At 32.5% G+C, this 19,376-nt stretch overlaps 2 protein-coding genes across 3 annotated transcripts in view; one reads left to right on the top strand and one right to left on the bottom strand.

Annotated features, from left to right (window-relative positions):
* Nucleotides 1-6: 6 nt before the first annotated feature.
* LOC112457154 (ATP-binding cassette sub-family B member 6, mitochondrial) lies at nucleotides 7-6,322 on the bottom strand. Its single transcript, XM_025020064.1, has 12 exons — nucleotides 5,972-6,322; nucleotides 5,399-5,835; nucleotides 3,787-3,986; nucleotides 3,507-3,669; nucleotides 3,228-3,436; nucleotides 3,006-3,152; nucleotides 2,643-2,866; nucleotides 2,189-2,469; nucleotides 1,985-2,085; nucleotides 1,421-1,764; nucleotides 1,158-1,315; nucleotides 7-869 (listed from the first exon to the last, which is right to left on the bottom strand). Exons 2-12 carry the CDS (start codon nucleotides 5,714-5,716, stop codon nucleotides 480-482), a joined length of 2,535 nt encoding a protein of 844 aa, XP_024875832.1. The 5' UTR covers nucleotides 5,717-5,835; nucleotides 5,972-6,322; the 3' UTR covers nucleotides 7-479.
* Nucleotides 2,027-19,376, top strand: part of LOC112457153 (transducin beta-like protein 3) — a 29,316-nt gene continuing 11,966 nt past the window's right edge. Inside the window, exons 1-15 of one of the 2 annotated variants that reach the window (XM_025020063.1) lie at nucleotides 2,027-2,109; nucleotides 7,347-7,398; nucleotides 7,460-7,667; nucleotides 7,768-7,942; nucleotides 8,027-8,197; nucleotides 8,328-8,503; nucleotides 8,596-8,795; nucleotides 8,871-9,074; nucleotides 10,308-10,497; nucleotides 10,872-10,993; nucleotides 11,101-11,259; nucleotides 11,341-11,506; nucleotides 13,691-13,915; nucleotides 14,054-14,181; nucleotides 14,979-15,088. In XM_025020063.1, the coding sequence (XP_024875831.1) occupies nucleotides 7,511-7,667; nucleotides 7,768-7,942; nucleotides 8,027-8,197; nucleotides 8,328-8,503; nucleotides 8,596-8,795; nucleotides 8,871-9,074; nucleotides 10,308-10,497; nucleotides 10,872-10,993; nucleotides 11,101-11,259; nucleotides 11,341-11,506; nucleotides 13,691-13,915; nucleotides 14,054-14,181; nucleotides 14,979-15,088 (2,183 nt within the window). In that variant the 5' untranslated portion in view covers nucleotides 2,027-2,109; nucleotides 7,347-7,398; nucleotides 7,460-7,510. Of the gene's footprint in view, nucleotides 2,110-7,027; nucleotides 7,228-7,346; nucleotides 7,399-7,459; nucleotides 7,668-7,767; nucleotides 7,943-8,026; nucleotides 8,198-8,327; nucleotides 8,504-8,595; nucleotides 8,796-8,870; nucleotides 9,075-10,307; nucleotides 10,498-10,871; nucleotides 10,994-11,100; nucleotides 11,260-11,340; nucleotides 11,507-13,690; nucleotides 13,916-14,053; nucleotides 14,182-14,978; nucleotides 15,089-19,376 lie in introns of those variants that run through there. The other variant, XM_025020062.1, reaches the window with a different exon arrangement.

Genomic DNA, 19,376 nt, shown 5'->3' with positions numbered 1-19,376 from the left:
CTACGACCGTCGTATATCGCTACGCCATGTTATGTGCTTTGGCCCTTAAAAGGGCATAAAATAAGAAAGGCACAAACCAGAGGTAGATATGTTGAGTTATTTAGGGCCAAAAATTGGCTTTTTCGAAGTTTGGCCCTAAATAACTCCTGGACCCCTATTCTGTAACTCGTAACGACAGTGTCGGTATCGTTACGTTGTCGTTGCGCAGGTATACTATATGGAAAAAAAGCTGCGCAACGACGACATAACGATACCGACACTGTCGTTAGAGTTACAGAATAGAGGTCCTGAACGGATCAACGTATCGACCTCTGGTTTGTGCCAAAATTTTTCCTACTTTATGCCCTTCAAGATATACTACAATATGGGAGTTTTACTTTGAAATTTTTCAGGGTTTCCATATTTTTTCCTCATCCCGTGTGTGTGTATTTGTGTGTGTGTGTGTGTGTGTGTGTGTGTGTAAATGTATAATTATATTATTAATTAATTAGGACATCATTTTCATGGATTGAATTTGTCTCATTCTTGCTATTCTCTTGATTATTTTGAAGCTGCGCTTGCCACATAGCATGATAAACAGTACCGTGTGAAATTAGTTCTTCGTGTTTGCCTCTTTCAATAATTTCACCATCTTTTAAGACGAGGATTTCGTCCGCATGAATTATGGTGGATAATCTATGCGCTATAATGATAGTAGTTCGTTCAGCGCATATTCTGTTTAATGCTGCTTGTATATTACGCTCCGCCTGTGTGTCCAAAGCACTCGTAGCTTCATCAAGCAGTACTATTTTTGGAGCTTTTAATATTGTGCGTGCAATTGCAACGCGTTGCTTTTCACCACCGCTTAGTCTAAGTCCTCTTTCGCCAACCTAAGAAACAGAATTAAACACAAACATATAATATTAAAAAAGTAAATACAAACATACAAACGTACAAACGTAATAAACGTTAATTTTATTTGAATTATAAATATATATTTTTTTTTATGGTTGGATGTCTATAAACTTATTTCAACTTAAAATTTCAAAGTTTATGAGACCAGCCGATGAGAAAAATAAAAAAAGGCAGAAAAGGAGTCAGAGATCTAGCAGAATCTAAATATTACATTAAAAAGAATCGAATTCGCGCCCCTATGCAGGCCAACAATATTGACAAACCTGTGTTTCGTAACCGCTCGGAAATGTGAGAATCCTCTCGTGAATATCCGCGTATTTTGCAGCAGCAATTATATCCGCTTCTAGTGCATCAATACGACCGTATTGAATATTATATCTTATAGTGTTGTTAAACAAGACCGTATCTTGCGGTACGACACCTGTAAAATCGTACAAATTTTCTCAGGATAAGCACTCATCGAATAAACGTTTAGTCTGATGGATAATTTATCCATCATTATGGAAAATGCTCGATGCAAAACTACCTATGTTATTTCTGAGAGACTCCTGTTTAACAGTCTTTACATTCTGCCCGTCAATTAAAATTGCTCCCTGTTCCACATCATAAAAGCGAAATAGTAATCGCATTATAGTACTTTTCCCGGCACCGGATGGGCCAACTAACGCTATCGTTTTTCCCGCGGGTGCGACGAAGCTGACGTTTCTGAGCACGAGTTTCTCAGGAGTGTAACCAAACGATACATTCAAGAACTCTACTTGTCCACGCTTGACATCCAATAGTCCAGCTCCTGGTGCATCTATTACCTCTTGCTCTTCCCTAAGTAACTCGAACATGTTTTCCATATCGACAAAATTCTTTTGAATGGCCCTTTGGACAAAAAAAAAGGTTATCCAAAGAAATGAATAAAATTGCTTGGGATAATAGCTTAGACAAAGTGTGGTCAATCGATAACAAATATAAATTGTATATTTCTGTAATAACTCGTGCGTTATGTAAATAAATATATCCGTTTTTAATATATATAATAATATTAATAAAAAAAAAATATATATATATATATATATATATATATATATATATATATTACCTATAATATGTGCCAAACCAATTTAGTGGTACGTAAAGTTGTATTATATAACTAGCGAACAAAACATAGTCGCCAATTGTTAAACCTTGGTGGAAAACAACCTACAAGAAAATCAATTTATCATTGTACGTATACATTTTGTCACTACAAGTAAACATTTTTGTTTATAACAGTTACAATATACATTTTTATGTGAGCACTAACCATATGTAAACACAATAGTGATCCAGATAATAGACCACCGCAGACAATTATGTTTTGTAAAGTGTTTAAGATATTCAGCGTGATCATTGATTTCCATTCTTGTACTTGATATTCTAAAATTGCTTTTCTGTAGCTTTCCACTTCATATGCTTCTGCACTGTAATATTTCACCGTTTCAAAATTCAGTAAACTATCAACGCTACGTGCTTTCTGCGCGTTGTCGGCCAAATTCATACGTCTTTGAAATTTTGTACGCCATTCCGTGACTGCAATTGTGGCAGCTAGATTGATAGACAAGATGTTGATAAGGGAAAGATTTATATTAGTATTTCACGATTCGCTGGTTCTGTGACAATAAATCTGCTCATTTTTACAATCTCAATGAGCATAAGGTTTCTAGTAGTACTATTATTACTACACATCAGTTATTACTATCTATTACTATTATGCTTACCGATATAAAGAACCATAGTTGTAAAAACAATGAGACCGAACCATTTATTAAATGCACTGACGAAAAACAAAACGGCCACAATAATATCAATAATGGTTGGTAGAATCGAAAAGAGGATATAATTGAGTAAATTATTGATCGAGTCTGTGCCACGATCCATGATCCTTAATACTTCACCAGTTTTCCTTCCGAGATGCCAACGCATGCTCAATCTATGTAAATGCCTTGAGAAGGGATATTATATTTGTAATTATAAAAATAAATTCTATTTTGCTTGATAGACGCTGTGAAAAACGATGTAATGCCAAGTTTTTTTTCAATGCAATCCTAATATTTAAGAGGGGCGACATAACTTTAACTTACCTGAATAATTCTACCTCCACTTCACGAGTAGTATATTGTTGAATACGGATCCATAGAAAGGATCTTAAATTATTCAACAAACCCATACCTCCTGTACCACCACCTTGCAGAAATTTGAATGCTACATATATCAATACTATATCCCACCTACAATAAGAAGTGACAATTAGCGCAATTTCTGTAAATCAATGTGAATGAATAATAAGAGACTCAATTACGTACCTAAATTCTACAGGAGAAATCGTAACGCTGTCCACAATTTTTTTATTGTAAATCGGTACATAAAGATTTATCAAACGTCCAGATAGCAGCAACACGAAGCAAAATATCACTCTCAATTGAAGTAAAAAGTCTGATTTTGGCCATAAAAACGGTCCTAAAATTTTAGTCTTGTACCACAGATTTGTCCATGTGGAAGCATTATCTGATCTCTATAAATAGTTTTGTGTAAATTAATATTTTCTTAATCGTATACTATACGTGTAGTTATATATTGCTTACTCTTTCACGATAATATTGTGATCGCATAATTGTGTCATCATTAAGTGTACGATAATCGGAGTCAAAATTGGCAATGCCAGGAGCTCGTAAACCGAGAGCAAAAATCAACAGGTTACTAACATATCGCAAAATGAATAGAGCCATTTCAATTTGATCTGTCAGGCTGCAACAAAACATTGAAATTAGATAAATTAATTTTGGAATTACTTTTTGAAAAAAATTACTTAAAAAAAAATGTTTTATCCATCTTTGTAGAATCCTTTTCTTTTAATAGACTTACGAGTTCAAGTGGAACCACCATTCAAGTTTTCCAATATTAATTAAAACCAGATTTTCAGCAACAAATGCTAATGTCCAAAAACCTAATAGCACGAATCCATGGCCATGCGGCGGCACACTTGGTAATAGTTTATGTCTTTCAATTTTCAGTATATAAATCGAATATGGATAAACGATTACTGTTAATACTGTTGTTAATATCTGCAAGAATATTGACATTCATGCTATTAATTATCTATAAAGCAAAAGACCCCACATATTTTAAATGTAAAAGTGATTCTGGTCAATTTGACTAAAATTGAAATATGTTGTAGTTTAGGTGGTGTTGATCAAAAGTCTCCATGGGTACAGAGTCCAAAAATCAAAACTCTAAAAGATACACTGAAAGTAAATGTCATTGGAGTTTAAAAAATGCCTGTTTTTGAATATATGTATTAAGTTAATAAAAAAATGTTTAAAAAAAATCTATATATATGTGTGTGTGTGTGTGTGGCAAGTATATGGGTGTACATGTATGCGTAATTTGTGTCGCCGGTATTAACATTGACCAAGTGTACCACGTGGAGATTGCATGATCAGACTCACATCTCTTTGTCAGTCGTCAGTTTGTCGTAAGTCTTATTAGCCAGTTAAGTAATCATTACTACGGTATAGTTAGTATATAAAATATTTTTAGTACATAAAATACTAGTTCTTATTTGTCCTAGTTATTTTAAAGATGTCAATTTTCTTTTACGTCACAATTATGTTTGCATTAAAAATAATTCTGAGTACAAGAAAACAATGCTTAAAACCATTAAAGATATGAGATTCCTACATCTCCTGCTCTACGTTACAAATCTCGATCTTTTTATGCTGCCAACAGTCTAAATACACATTATTTTTCGTATGTACATACATATCCACATCCACACACATTAGATGTATATATGTACATATATTTTTTTTCAAACATTTTAATATTAACTTAATATATGTATTAAAGAACAGGCATTTTTTAAACTCCAATGGCACTCACTTTAAGCCACCGTAACTTTTAAGCGGGGAGCACACATTTCTGCACAACGCATAATGCGTAAGCATAAGAAAACTGATTGGTCCATATACATGTGCATAAGAAAATAAACCAATCAATTTTCTTATGCTTACGTATTATGCGTTGTGCAGAAGTGTGTGCTCCCCGCTTTAGTTTTGATTTTTAGATTCTGTTGTCCACAGAGACTTTTGATCAGCATCACCTAAGCTACAACATATTTCAGCCAATTTGACCGGAACCACTTTTACATTTAAAATGTATGGGTTTTATCTGTTTTTTTGCTGTCAAGTAAAAGAACAAATAGAAATTCTTTCTAAACTGAAAAAGTTTTGTTTAAACAAATATTGTATTATAACAGGCAAAAGTTAGAAAAGTAAACAGTTGGAGTTACCCTATATACCCAGATAGCAGAGTACATCAAATGATGTTACAATGCCGTCAAAGTGATGTCTCTAACAACAACAATCCGTCACTTTGACTGCACTATTACGCCACTTGACGCCACTCTGCTATCTGGGTAATAGAAAGTATAACTTTACACAAAACAAAGACTTGTATTATGTATAATGATTCTCACCATATATCCATAGACCATTCCATTGTCCAAGACTGTAGCTTGTAAAATTATTCTTATTACACTTAAAACAGGGACAAGGTACAGCACAAATTTTTGTAAATTATACAGTTTGCTTCTTGGTAATATACTTTCTTCAGTTTCTGTCCCATACTTGCGATATATCCAAAGTTGGGCAGATCCAAATATAATCAAGTACAAAGAAATTATACTTGTAGAGACGGTATCCATGAAACATTTAGATACGCCATGGTCTATCCAGATATCGTCAAAAGTAATGTTCGGTGGACAGTACCTCATGGTATCCATATTTATGGACATTTGTGTTACCAATTTGAAGTACTTAATATTGTCATATCATTTAACATCTATTTCTCCTGTACGATGATCTTTTATATAGCTCAGAGTTTGATAACTTCATAGGATTTAAATTAACACATCTGAAACATAACGTTGCTTAAATTTATATTAATATATTGCTGCTGTATTATATTCAAAACATTTACATTTGTAAAATTTACAATGTTCTACATAAAAAATAAAATTACTTTCATAAATTGACTTCATGTTCCTTACCAGAGCTTCTTATAACCATTGGAAATAATAGATATTTAAATTAAGACTTGATCGAATCATATATTTATCTTAATTCCCACGTTATTAACATTTAACTGGGTGCTGTACTGTCATATAGAATACTGTCATATAGATAATACGTAAAACGATCAAACATTAAACAGCATACATATATGCACAATTGAAATAAGTATTAAAAAAATATATACAAAATTTTAAAGCTTAACAGTAACGTTGACCGCATAAAAATTTATACCGATTTATACTAATCTTTTGGTACGGATTTTTTTGCGTAGAAATTGTACTGTCATTCTTTCCAAACTAACTTATCTAAAGCCGGGTATAAATCATAGACAACATGATAAATATAGAGACCCTAAGGGTCTCTACTGCCGATAATGGTCTGTTCTTTTTCGCTACACTTCTGAACTAGTGCAATAAGTTCACTTGTTGTACTAGTGCAGAAGTGCAGCGAAAAAGAACATTAATACAAAGATTTATTTAAATTACAAAAAAACCGACTTTTCCCAAATAAAAATTACAATGAAGATGTCATCCCCAAATGATTTTCAATCGATTCCATTTATAATAAACATTAAACATAGTCACTATCTGCTAACTTGACGCTCGATAAATTTTGTTAATAACAAAAAATCTATTCTTTCCCAAATGTTTAAACAATTTTCCCAAACTTCCCCAAATGATTCCCAAATTATATGAAAAAGAATAATTCCAAAATATTCAATTTATCTGCTAACTCTACGGCGGTATCAAATGCTCGGTGTAAACTAGCACTGGCACACGATTATGGCGTTTTCGATTTACTACTCGACCCGACTCGGGTCGCATCAATGGACGTGGAATACATACATAGATATGTATGTATTCCACGTCAATGATGCTAGGAAAGCACATAAAATTGCACGAGCCATGAGCAGAAAGCAGAAGCCATATGCGCATGCGCTATGGTATCCGTAGAGCTCTAACAGATACCATAGCGCATGCGCATATGGCTTCTACATTCTGCTTATGGCTCCTGCAATTTTATGTGCTTCCACCCATGGATGTAATGGCGCTGCTGTAAGCGTCCCACGAAAATCGTCGGCATTGCGTCTCTCTCCGACTTCTCTCGTTTCTAGCATTTTATCACGTGTATTTGATCTGTTCAGTAAATTGGCATGAATGTAATGTAATTAAAAAATTAATTTTTCTTCTTGAGCGATAATAAAAATGAGTAAAGCTAACCTTAAGGAAACGTAAGTATTATTTTGTTTCGGTGCGTCACTAGTATATACACTACATTTTTTTTAAAGCTTTTTTTCTTTTTAACAATAGTGTGTTTTGCTCTGACAATTGTCCTGCATTATATTCACAGATTCGAAGTAGAATGCAGGCATGGAGCGTTTTATACTGGCGGTAATATACAAGTAGGTATTTTAAAAGAATTGATCTGTTTTGTCATATTTACAATACACCTTTTCATTTCAGTGGAATGCGAACGCGGAGTATTTATTTTGCCAGAAAGGAGACACCGTGTCCATGCTATCTATGAGTAAAGGCTCCGTGATATCGTCACTGGGTATAACAGAGGCTGACCAACAGGAGGATACGATAAATTGTTTTGCTCTTTGTAATGAAGATACAGGCATAATCACTTATCACAAAAGTGGACTGTTCAAATTATGGGATTGGAAAAGTAGTTGATCAGATTCAAATTTATATATTGCCTTCAATATTTTTATCTATGACACTTACACATATTTCTGTTTTTTTTTTGTTATTTATACTTATTACAGCTAGTAAGTTAACAAAACTATGGAAATCTATTCATAAAGGACCTGTAATGCGAATAACTCTTTCAAATAATGATGTTTTAATGGCATCTGGTGGAAGCGATGGAACTGTCAGATTATGGGATTTGCAACATCACGCATGTACACACAGTCTCAGAGGAATACAGGGAGTAATCAGGTAATTTATGTATACAGTATATGTAAAATAAAATGTATTTTAAAAATATTGCTCTGAGTTATCGACATTTTCATTTTTGTTTAGCATATTAGAATTTCATCCAAATAGGGAAAAATCACTTCTGTTTGGCGCTGGTGATAATACAAAGATCTATGGTTGGGACATTGCTACTGGACAAGAAAAAATTATTCTTTCTGGACACTTTAGTAAAGTCACATCACTTAACTTTCACGAAAATGGAAATTATTTAGTCAGGTAATAAAAAAAAAGATGCAAATAAAGGCACTATGAAATATATATATATATGTCATATATATATATATATATATATATATATATATATATATGTATATGTATATGTATATATGTATATATATATCCACAGTTCAGGAAGAGATCGAGTGCTAATTTTATGGGACATATTGACTGGAACGTCAATACGTGTTTTACCAGTATACGAAGGAATTGAGGGGACTTTTATAATACCTGCGAAATGTCTGCCGGCATTTATTAAATCGCGTAAAAGCGATGGCATATACATTGCTTCAGCTGGTGAAAAAGGTATGTTGATGGTTGACGTATAGTTTACACTTTGATCATATTCTTACACGCGTAACAAGGAAATGTGTAATTTAACATGAAAAATTTTCTAGGTGTTGTTAAAATCTGGGAGATGACAACAGGCAAGCAGATTTATGTGCAGGACGATTCTTTAGTACCGCCGGCTAAGGAAGAAGGGGGCTTATCAATTACACATTTACTTTACAATAGCATCCATAATATTTTTGCTGTGGTGTCTGTTGATCATAACATAATTATTCATTCATTGGAATTATTTGAATGCAAAAAGCAAGTAAGTTGGTATAAAATTACTTGGTATAAAATTACATAAAAATTCTATATTGATACAAATTTTAAATTATGTCAGTTGGTAGGCTACAGCGATGAAATTCTAGATGTTGCGTATCTTGGAGATAACGACAGTCATCTCGCAATTGCGACCAATAGTTGTGAGATAAAACTTTATGAAATTCTCTCTATGAATTGTCAACTATTGTGCGGTCATACTGACAGCGTTTTGGCACTCGCTACGACCCTAGCAAATGTAAATCTGCTTGTGTCTTCTGCTAAGGTATTTTTATATTATATTTTTATATTTTATATTATATTATATTTTTTAATAATATATGTATAATAATAGTGCTTATAGTGCAGTATATTAGTTTATTGTTCCTAATTACAATTTATCTTATGCTCCTTTTACTTACAACCTTCAACTCCAATTAACTTTTTATAAACTGAGGTATACGCAAAATGTGAGTCGGGATATATACCAGGTGTCCTAAAAGTCTCGGAACAGTAAATATCTCTAAAATAAAGCATTTTTGAGAAAAATGTTTCAAAAATTTGTAAGATTTTAAGTGGCACATTAAGTAGTAATGTTAGTGTGACTTTAAATAGCGTTATTAAGGTTACGTAAAAATCACTTTAAAATTTTCAAGTGCATGATCAGATCAATTTCGACAAAAGTGGACTTTGATTTTTCTCTGTATTCTTCATATACAGGGTGTTCTTGGGTTAAATGGCCAAGCTTGAAATATGAATTTAGTATCTCAAAATAAAAAAACTTTCCTCTGGAGGTATGCTTGCAAATGTTGTATTCAAAAGATATTTATTTCTGAAATTACAGAACTATTATGAATAAATAATTTCGAAATAACATAGGTTTATCTATAATTTCGAAATAATGTAGCTTTACAGCTTTAAATTAAAATAATTATTTTCTTTACTACTTTACAGTAATCAAAGTTTAACTATAAATATAAATATCTTGATCAAAATTTAACACCAATAGATTTTTTGAATGTTTTCAAGCAAAAAGTGTATGAAATGCCTGTAATGACCTTCAATTATAAATTAAAACGGAGGATAGTACAAGCATGCGAAGAAATAACAGACGTACAATGTCAGTCAGTCACTTGGTCACTTGGTCTCTCACCGATAGGTGCAGGAGATGTTTGTCTCCGACCTGACTTGAAAGCCATCATTCTAAACTAAATATTTAATACTTTTTTGATTACTGTAAAGCAGTAAAGAGGATAATTATTTTTATTTTAATTACTGTTAAGCAGTAAAGAGGATAATTGTTTCAATTTTGATTAGTGTTTAGCAGTAAAAAGGATAAACCTATATTATTTCGGAATCATTCATTCTTAATTTTGTAACTTTAGAAGTCAATATATATATACTTGAACGAAGCGTTTGCGAGCATATTTCTTATTTTGAGATTCTAATTCATATTTCAAGTTTGGCCGTTTAACCCTGTATAATTAATATTTACATTATATAAAATTATTATTTGTAGGATAATAGTGTTCGCGTATGGCTATTGGATAAAGAGACATCGAGGATGTCTTGCATTGGACATGCTGTTAGGCATACAGCGTCGATTAGTTCTGTTGCAATATCTCAGACATCACTTAAATTCTTCAGCACTGTTGCTCAAGATTCATGCCTGAAACTGTGGGAATTACCCAACAATCTCGAATTACATGGTAAGTCAGAGAGTATGATTTCTTAAAGAAAATCCATATATATGGAATGTGAGCAGTATGGAATCTCACTTCTTTCAATCTTATTAATTAAATCTAATTAATTTCTAATTAATATAGTTGTACTCAGATGTGCGTGCTGTTGGCCATAATATTAAAACACGTGTTAAAAATTTAAAAATAATGTAGATAAATTTAAATGAATAGAATCTCAATTTTTATAACATATGTAGATATATAAGTAATTATAAAAATTATGTATGATTAAAAATATATGATTTTTATTTACGTTATGAATACATGTACATACATATGTATTCTTATAAATATACATTGCGTGTATGTATGTATTGAGATGATCTTTTTAATGTCTACAGATCAAGCTTTATCATTAAATACAAGCTGTACAATATTAGCGCACCAAAAAGAGATAAACTGTGTAACCATCTCACCAAATGACAAACTGATCGCTACAGCGTCGCAAGATAAGACTGCTAAGGTACGTCATTGCATAAATCAAATTTATCTTACGCATGTGCTGTATGTGTATGACTAATTTAAAAATTATGATAGCTACAAGAATTATAATATAATGATTATCTGTAGTTGTGGTCCACTGAGAATTTGGAATTGCTCGGTGTGTTTCACGGTCACCGGAGAGGCGTATGGTGCGTTCGATTCTCGCCGATTGATCAAGTGCTCTTAACAACATCCGCTGACTGTACCATGAAACTGTGGTCTTTAACGGAACTTAATTGTCTGAAGGTAACTAAAAGAAAAAATAAATTACTTCTTTTGATGTTTATAGATTTAATTGTAATGTAATTGCTCTTGTTCTTGTCGCAGACGTTTGAGGGACATGAATCTTCCGTTTTAAGAGGAGAATTTCTGTCGCGCGGTATGCAACTAATTACGTCGGGCGGAGACGGTCTTCTGAAATTGTGGAATATCAAAACATCCGAGTGCGTATCTACCTTGCACCAACATGAAAGCCACGTTTGGACACTCGCAGGTGATCCTATTTGTGATTCATGAAAATCTAACCAGTATTGTTATAAATACGTATATATGTATTTATAACAATACTAGCCCTATTTACTCCAACGTTTTTTTCACCCCAATAATCCTCCAACCATGCACTTTCGAGTCCCACGTGTTTTTTATAATGTTAATAGCTTTGAAAAATTCCCCAAAAATTATTATAATATCTTTGTACCTTCGACTAAGGGCCACTTCGACCAACGCCGATTAACTTTAATCGACGATTAACTCAATCAGCAGTGTCGCCAACAACAAGATATTTGTCGTTGTGTATGTCGTTCTTAACCAATCTTTTCAAATATTATACTACTTCTCTTTAATTTGAATAAAGGTGTTTCGATTTTTATTTAAAATATTTACGAAAACGTGTTTATGTAACATGGATAGAATTATTAATTTTTTATTATTTGATGAATACGAGGGTTAGGATCTTCCAATAAGAAGGAATCGACGAAAACCACGTATAATCAGGCCACGTATAAATTATTTAGAAATTTTTGATGATGATCATTTTAAAAGAAGATTTGCAATATCAAAGGAAAACTTTAACATAATATTAGAAAAAATTTATGTTGAATTACAACATAAAACTAATCGCGATTAGTTATGTATATAATTGAATAAATATGTGTATAAATATACACATATTTATTTATTTATTCAATTATATACATATGGCTGTGTGTGTTAATAATCTAATTTGTGTTGTTATAATATATAATATACTATTCACCAGAACTGAGAAAATATTAATTAAAATAAATTAAAATAAATTAATAAACTGACACAATACATATATGCATTCCCATAGTATGTATAAGTTTTTTAATGTTTTATTTTTTTATAATAAACATATTTTGTCTTGTTTATTATATTATATATAATTTTAAATTGTTGTATTAAATATTTATACATACCGATTAGTTAGTTTTATGTTGTAATTCAACATAAATTTTTTCTAATATCATGTTAAAGTTTTCCTTTGATATTGGCAAATCTTCTTTTAAAATGATCATCATTAAAAATTTCTAAATAATTTATATGTGGCCTGATTATACGTGGTTTTTGTCGATTTCTTCTTATTGGAAGATCATAACCCTCGTATTCATCAAATAATAAAAAATTAATAATTCTATCCATGTTACATAAACACGTTTTCGTAGATATTTTAAATAAAAATCGAAACACCTTTATTCCAATTAAAGAGAAGTAGTATAATATTTGAAAAGATTGGTTAAGAACGACATACACAACGACAAATATCTTGTTGTTGGCGACACTGCTGATTGAGTTAATCGTTGATTAAAGTTAATCGGCGTTGGTCGAAGTGGCCCTAAAAATCAATGTAAAAAACATTTGAAAATCATTTATTTAAATATTTTTTTATAACAATTATATGTTGACAAACACACGTTACGACTCGTTTTACTTAAAAAATCATAACTCACGAACAAATTGACGAAGCTTAATGAACCAAAACGCAAATTAAAGCTAAAAGTAGTGCAAATAAAAAAAAAATGAGATAATTATTAATTAAATAGGAATACTTAATTTCGTCGCCGCAAATTTGGTAATTTTTAAATGGTACAGAAGGACTTTAAGGACTTAAAGAATGCTAGAAAAAGAAATTCTGAATAAGAAAAGGCGAATTTGAAGTGTGACAGATATTTTTTATGTAAAAAAATTAATTTTTTTTATATAATCGTAGCTCCTCCCCACCTCTTCCACCTGCCTCTGAGCCATAATAGACCTCTGTGGAATGTTAAATTTTTTGTTTAACGACAAAAATATTTTAAATACGGTTAAATTATACACAAAAATACATTTTTATCGAAAAAAATACTTATTTACGTTTCACACAACACTGACGTAATCCTCCAACCATGCACTTTTGTGTCCCACCGAGATTTTGATTGTTCCCCGTTTCGAGAGTAAATGAGCTAGGACTTTGAAATTTTTACCTGAGGTTCCCTGCCACAATAACTTTTTTCCGGCGTGGAGGGGATTCTCCCACGATCATTTGTTTTCCGGAACAAACGACTGTTAGAAATTCGTGGGACACGAAAGGCATGGTTGGAGCGAATAGGGCTAGTTATATAATTTATATAATATTATATAATATATGTTTTTGACATTGATTCTACTTCTCATGCAGTCACCAAGGATCAGAAACATATTATTAGCGGGGGTAGCGATTCGTTGTTGGTTATTTGGAGAGATGTAACTGAAGAAAGGAAAGCACGAGCCGCGTCGGAAAAAGCGCAGCTTGTGCTCGAGGAGCAAAAGTTGGCCAATTTACTAAAAGCTGAACAACTGCAGACTGCGTTACAGTTGGCTCTAAAGCTAGAGCGACCGTCACAAGTTCTCAAGATTGTAGAAGGTATAATTATTTGTATTGAACAGTGATGTCTCTTTGTATCTGATGTAGATATATCGATGTGTGTATCTGCATGCATGTTTGCATGCATATGCATGTACATATTTTTCTAAGATTATTATAAGACTTTTTTTATAACAGCTATATTGAAGAAAGGATACCACGAGTTTGCAGAAATAATAAAGGAATTAAAACCATTCCGCAAGGAATCGCTACTCAGGTGTGCAGTTACATGGAATATGAATAGCCGGAACTCACATGCTGCTCAGGTATGGTATGAAATTTAATAATTTACTGTATAGAAATGAAATACCCAGGTAGCAAGATGACGTCTAAAGACGTTAGAGGACGTCATTAAGACGGAATTAATACGTCATTTGATATCACTCTGCTACCTGGGTAGTTTTAATAATATATGTTATATATAATTATTGTATAACTATATAGGGTGTTCAAAAATTCAAATTTTCAGGAATTGTTAGGGGCACTATAAGGATTATTTTTTGCAAATGGACCTGGGGTCGGAAACATGTCGTTACATCGCTAGTAATTATGAGTGATGTCATATAGAAGGATGTCTTAGAGCAGGTGCTCGAAGTGTTGTCCCCCATGAGCTTTGCACAGACGATAGCGCCGAACCATGGACCGGCGGACTCTGACAAACATGTTGGGATCGTCCTTGATTTCATCTGGCTCAGAGGCTTTTGCCGCCGACATTCCTAACGTCGTAGCGATGTAACACATTTCCGATCCCGCATCCATTTGCAAAAAATGATCTTTATGGTGCTCCCGACAATCTTTGAAAGTTTTTTGGTTGAATTTCTGAATACCCTGTATATTAAATATAATTAAGTACAATTGTATGATAATTATATTAAATATACATTTATTATATAATTGTATATTTAATAATTGTGTATGTAATATACATGTAAAAATTTATTAATTTGATTAGAATTTTTCTAATTTTAAAAAATTTCTGATATATTAAAGAGAATACACTTTCTTACATATGCGCGAGCATCTTTGAATGCTCTTTAGCTTTTAATCTTGTTATTATTTCTAGGCGGTTATAAGTGCCTTAATAACAGAGATCGGGATGCAGGAGCTGCAGACATCGGACTTATTTTCCACTCTGGAAGTTATGATTCCCTATACCGATAGACATTTTAAAAGGTTAACAAAACTTTTGCAAGACCTTCATTTGTTAACATATACTTTTAATCGTATGAAACCTGATATTATATCAATTGGCACTAAATAAGTTACACACATATATTACGTATAGGTATTGTATATACATATATAATACATATAGATGTGTGTTTGTATATATGTAAGTTGTACAAATTCTATTTTTCATACTTTTTTGCTTTTATTCTAGATATATATTGATTTTAAACCATTATCTGTGTTTTATATTACGAATTATATTTTAAGATGGATTTTGTCTTTGCGGGTAAGTCGCATAATAATATGATAATACAAGGTGAATGCTATCGAGAGTATCTATATGCGCAATCACGCCGTGATAAAACTTACAAGTTCACGAGGTGTTCACTGAGATAAGAGAGAAATTTCATTACAGAAATATGAATCATGGACCGTTATATAGAACTTGTAGCATCTTTTTCACAACGCGAGTAAACGATTGTAGATGAATTCCGAGAATTCACTTAACGATATTTGATATTAAAATCGCGCGTTAAATTGGTGTTAAACGATCGTGTGTGAATTACACAATTATAAATGAATACGAGAATCTACATTGTAAGTCTTAAACATATAATGAATGTATGCATTGATGTCACAAGTTGCTACACGAGAGTATACGTGTGTATATGCGTGTGCATGTAATGTATGTATGCGAGTTCAAGCAAGCCTGGAGGAGCACCATGAGAGAGTGGGAGCGAGCTTTGGTCTCGCTGTCTGGTTTTCAGTAAATTTGCTCGCCCGACCACACTCACGGATCACAAGGAAAGATCAGTCGGAATCTATTAGCGGTGCTGTTAAGTGACAGAAATGTACTTGAGAAAGATTCCCCGAGAAAGGGTCTTCGTCGTGATACTCTTCGTTTATCTGTCGGGAATGCTGTTGCTTGCGGACGCAACCAAAGTGTAAGCCGCACAATTAATTCTATTATTAACGGCAAGGAAAAGAGAAAAAAGGATAAAAAAAATATAACATCAGCGGTTAAAAAGGCAAGCGTGATTTTTGTAACAACGTATAGATTATTTCTTACAGACAGAACGTAAAAAAAAAAGACAAGGGCCATACAGATACACGCCGGTATTCATCGTCGGATCTTATTTTAAGACTGTGTTAAGCAATGTCTTAAGATGCTAATACGGCTCTGTGATTGGTTTATGGCATCTGAAGATTGTACTTAAGACGGTCTTAAATATAAGAACCGACTATGAATATCGGCCTATATGTCGATTTATAAAATTTAATATATTAAAAGAAATAAAATGTCACTATAATTTAGATTTAGATATAAAAATATTACGAGAATCAATTGAAAATCTAAAGAGCATAAAGCCGTAACAAGGTGTCAGCGTTAATAATTATATATTTGTGTTAAACAGATCTATAGACGTTTCGGTCTATTACGAGACCATTTTCAGTGTAGAGTTACAGAATAGTGAATCGGTTAAAAAATTATCGCATGGTTATAGTTACACATTAGTTATACAAGAATAGTCAATCACTTAAATATCGCATTTGTAATTATAACCATGCGATAATTTTAACCGATTCACTATTCTGTAACTCTACACTGAAGATAGTCTCATAATAGACCGAAAAGTCTGTAAATCTGTTTAACACAAATATATAAATTATTAATGCTGACACCTTGTTACGGCTCTATGCTCTTTAGATTTTTAATTGATTCTTTAATTGTCTGAGCCTTTATTACATACTTAAATATTACGAGCAGCTTTACCTGTTTTTATTTAAATTTCACAGTTAATATAGTTAATATAAATAACAGAATTTTAACAGGTACTCAAAATTCTCATTTTTGCCGTGAAAAACGATCGAGTACGAAGCGATTCTTTCAGTAACGTCATGCGTTGGTGGTTTTTACGAGATATATGCTTCCATAAATTTTGCAAAACCGCGCGAGCCGTCGCTTTCATCATTATCCTTCCGCACTGAAAAAATACTACGGAACAAAGAAAAAAAATGGAAATGCGCTAATGCCAATATGTTCGATCTTTATCCTTGTTTTCCCGTCCCCGGGAATAATATATCATTTTTTACGTAAGCCGGGCATGTGCGTTTGCGCATCCGATTGTAAAGAAGCGCGGAGCGGTGAGGTAAAATTCGTTCAATCAACTGTTTTCAACCTTGCAAAATTTTATAGTTGCTTTCGAACTTATTAGTGCATAACGTTTGACCTTCGGGTCCTCGTAAATGCGATCGACCACCGGTCGTTGTTAAACGAATCGAAGTGTAAATTATATCAGGGAGCGAAAAGTCCTAGTTTTTTTTCACGGTACAAAAATCGCCAGTCACTCTTTTTCTCTCGTAATTTCCGTCGAGGCGAGAATGACAGCTTTGACAAAAGCCGTTTAATGAAACGCTCACGAAATGTTCGTTTTTGTGTGTGTGCGCACGCGCGCGCGCGCGCGCGCGAGAGAGAGAGAGAGAGAGAGAGAGAGAGAGAGAGAGAGAGAGAGAGAGAGAGAGAGAGAGAGAGAGAGAGAGAGAGAGAGAGAGAGAGAGAGAGAGAGTTCGTCTTATTTCGATGGTAAATAAACATCGAATCCAATTCACACCTGTTCAAATACTGGTATTCAAATTTAATTTTTGCTTTTACATCAGGTTCTCTCGATCGCGTGCGCATACACATCCGATTTTATTGTCCCCGACTTACTCGCTTGTATCATAACTTGATGCTTATTCTAAATGTTTTAATTATCAATTGGTAGTATAAGTAAGACCAATCGAATAGAAATTTAAGGGGAATAGCGCTTATATTGAGAAACGCGGGATGCGAAATATATATGTACCTATCTGGTAAAAAATGTATCATATAGATATAGAAAATATATAAATATACATAGTTTGTATGTAAAATGTCCATATATATTTTTTCTCTATATTTGTTTTCTTTCTCATAATCTCTATCCGTATATACGAATAATAAGAAGAATAATAAATAACTTTTGCATTGTTTTTTTTACAAAAAGTAAAATTGCGATTAGATTGTACAACATTTTATATATAATTATTACATTTATATATGACCATAAATGAGTAATTTTTTCTTATGTATTAAAAAGCTTTTTTATTAAAAAGCAATGCAAAACATTTTTTAAAATTATTTTTTAATTCTTATTATTTTACCTGTACATACGTAATAGAGATTAGAAGAAATTATAAGAATTAAAAGAAAACATATATTTGGACATATATTATATATAATTAAATGTATATGTTTTATATATGTTTTTATGAAAAAAGTTTCACTGGATATGTTTTCCGCTTAATTTAATTGGCAAGTTAAGTATCCTTGTTTCTATTAAGGACTTAAAAAATATTTCAAATTAAAGTTTGTTTCAAGAGGAACATTTTATAAAGGGACTTTATAGCATAATTTATCGTACACCGTCAATCGTTTCTTTATACAATGCAAATGTATAAAAGCAAGGTCATCGAAAAGCGACTGTTTGATGAGATATTTCGATATCTCGATTCGATAGAATATGAAATTGTACAAAAAGAATAATACATATATTATGAGAATATGTATGTCTGAGTCTGAAGCATCTTCGCTGTTATTAAGAATTCGAAAAATCTCTTAGACTAAAGTCTGTTTCTGAGAAATATCTTATCGACGTTGCAGCATAATGTGTCGTCAATCGATTCTTTTAGCCGCGACTAGATATAATGCAAAAGCATTGGAGCAAGGTCATTGAAAAGTGAACATTTGATAAGACATTTTATTTTGAAAAGAATGGAATTATGACATATCATATGATTTGTTAGTGAAAGAGTAAAGGTGAGCTTCAAATTTTAAAAGCAATTTTCAAATGATATTACGCTGAAGTTTTTTTTTTTCGAAACAGTATAATTTTGATCTGAGACATTTGTTATATTTTTTTTGTAGCAAGAAAGAGATTTCAATTGTAAAGTATACACGGAGGTAAATATACAATATAAATAGTCTGAGATATGGTAAAAAATATTTGTTAGAAATTTCCTAATTGGCAGAGTGATGTGAAATGACGTATTAATAACGTCTTAATGACGTCTCTAACGTCAATAAAACGTCATTAAGACGTCTTCAGACGTCATTTTGCTACCTGGGTTTGCACCGTTTGCACACATTTTAAAACGGAAAAAGAAGGTGGAAAGAGGTATACAGAAAGAAAGGAGGGCGGGAGGGAGTGAGGGAGAGAGGGAGGGAGGGGGGAGGGAGAGAGAGAGGGAGGGAGAGAGAGAGGGAGGGAGG

Source organism: Temnothorax curvispinosus, unplaced genomic scaffold (assembly GCF_003070985.1).
Source record: "Temnothorax curvispinosus isolate PA1 unplaced genomic scaffold, ASM307098v1 QBEX01007541.1, whole genome shotgun sequence".
Classification (NCBI taxonomy): domain Eukaryota; kingdom Metazoa; phylum Arthropoda; class Insecta; order Hymenoptera; family Formicidae; genus Temnothorax; species Temnothorax curvispinosus.
Note: the sequence above shows the minus strand (reverse complement) of the source record. Positions and strands in the feature narration are given on the sequence as shown.

Coding starts and splice junctions, on each gene's coding strand:
- LOC112457154 (XM_025020064.1), bottom strand. CDS start 5,716: ATGTCCATAAATATGGATACCATGAGGTACTGTCCACCGAACATTACT. Junction 3,153..3,227: donor ATTTCTCCTGTAGAATTTAG/GTACGTAATTGA, acceptor TTCTTATTGTAG/GTGGGATATAGTATTGATAT. Junction 2,867..3,005: donor GTGGAGGTAGAATTATTCAG/GTAAGTTAAAGT, acceptor TCCCTTCTCAAG/GCATTTACATAGATTGAGCA.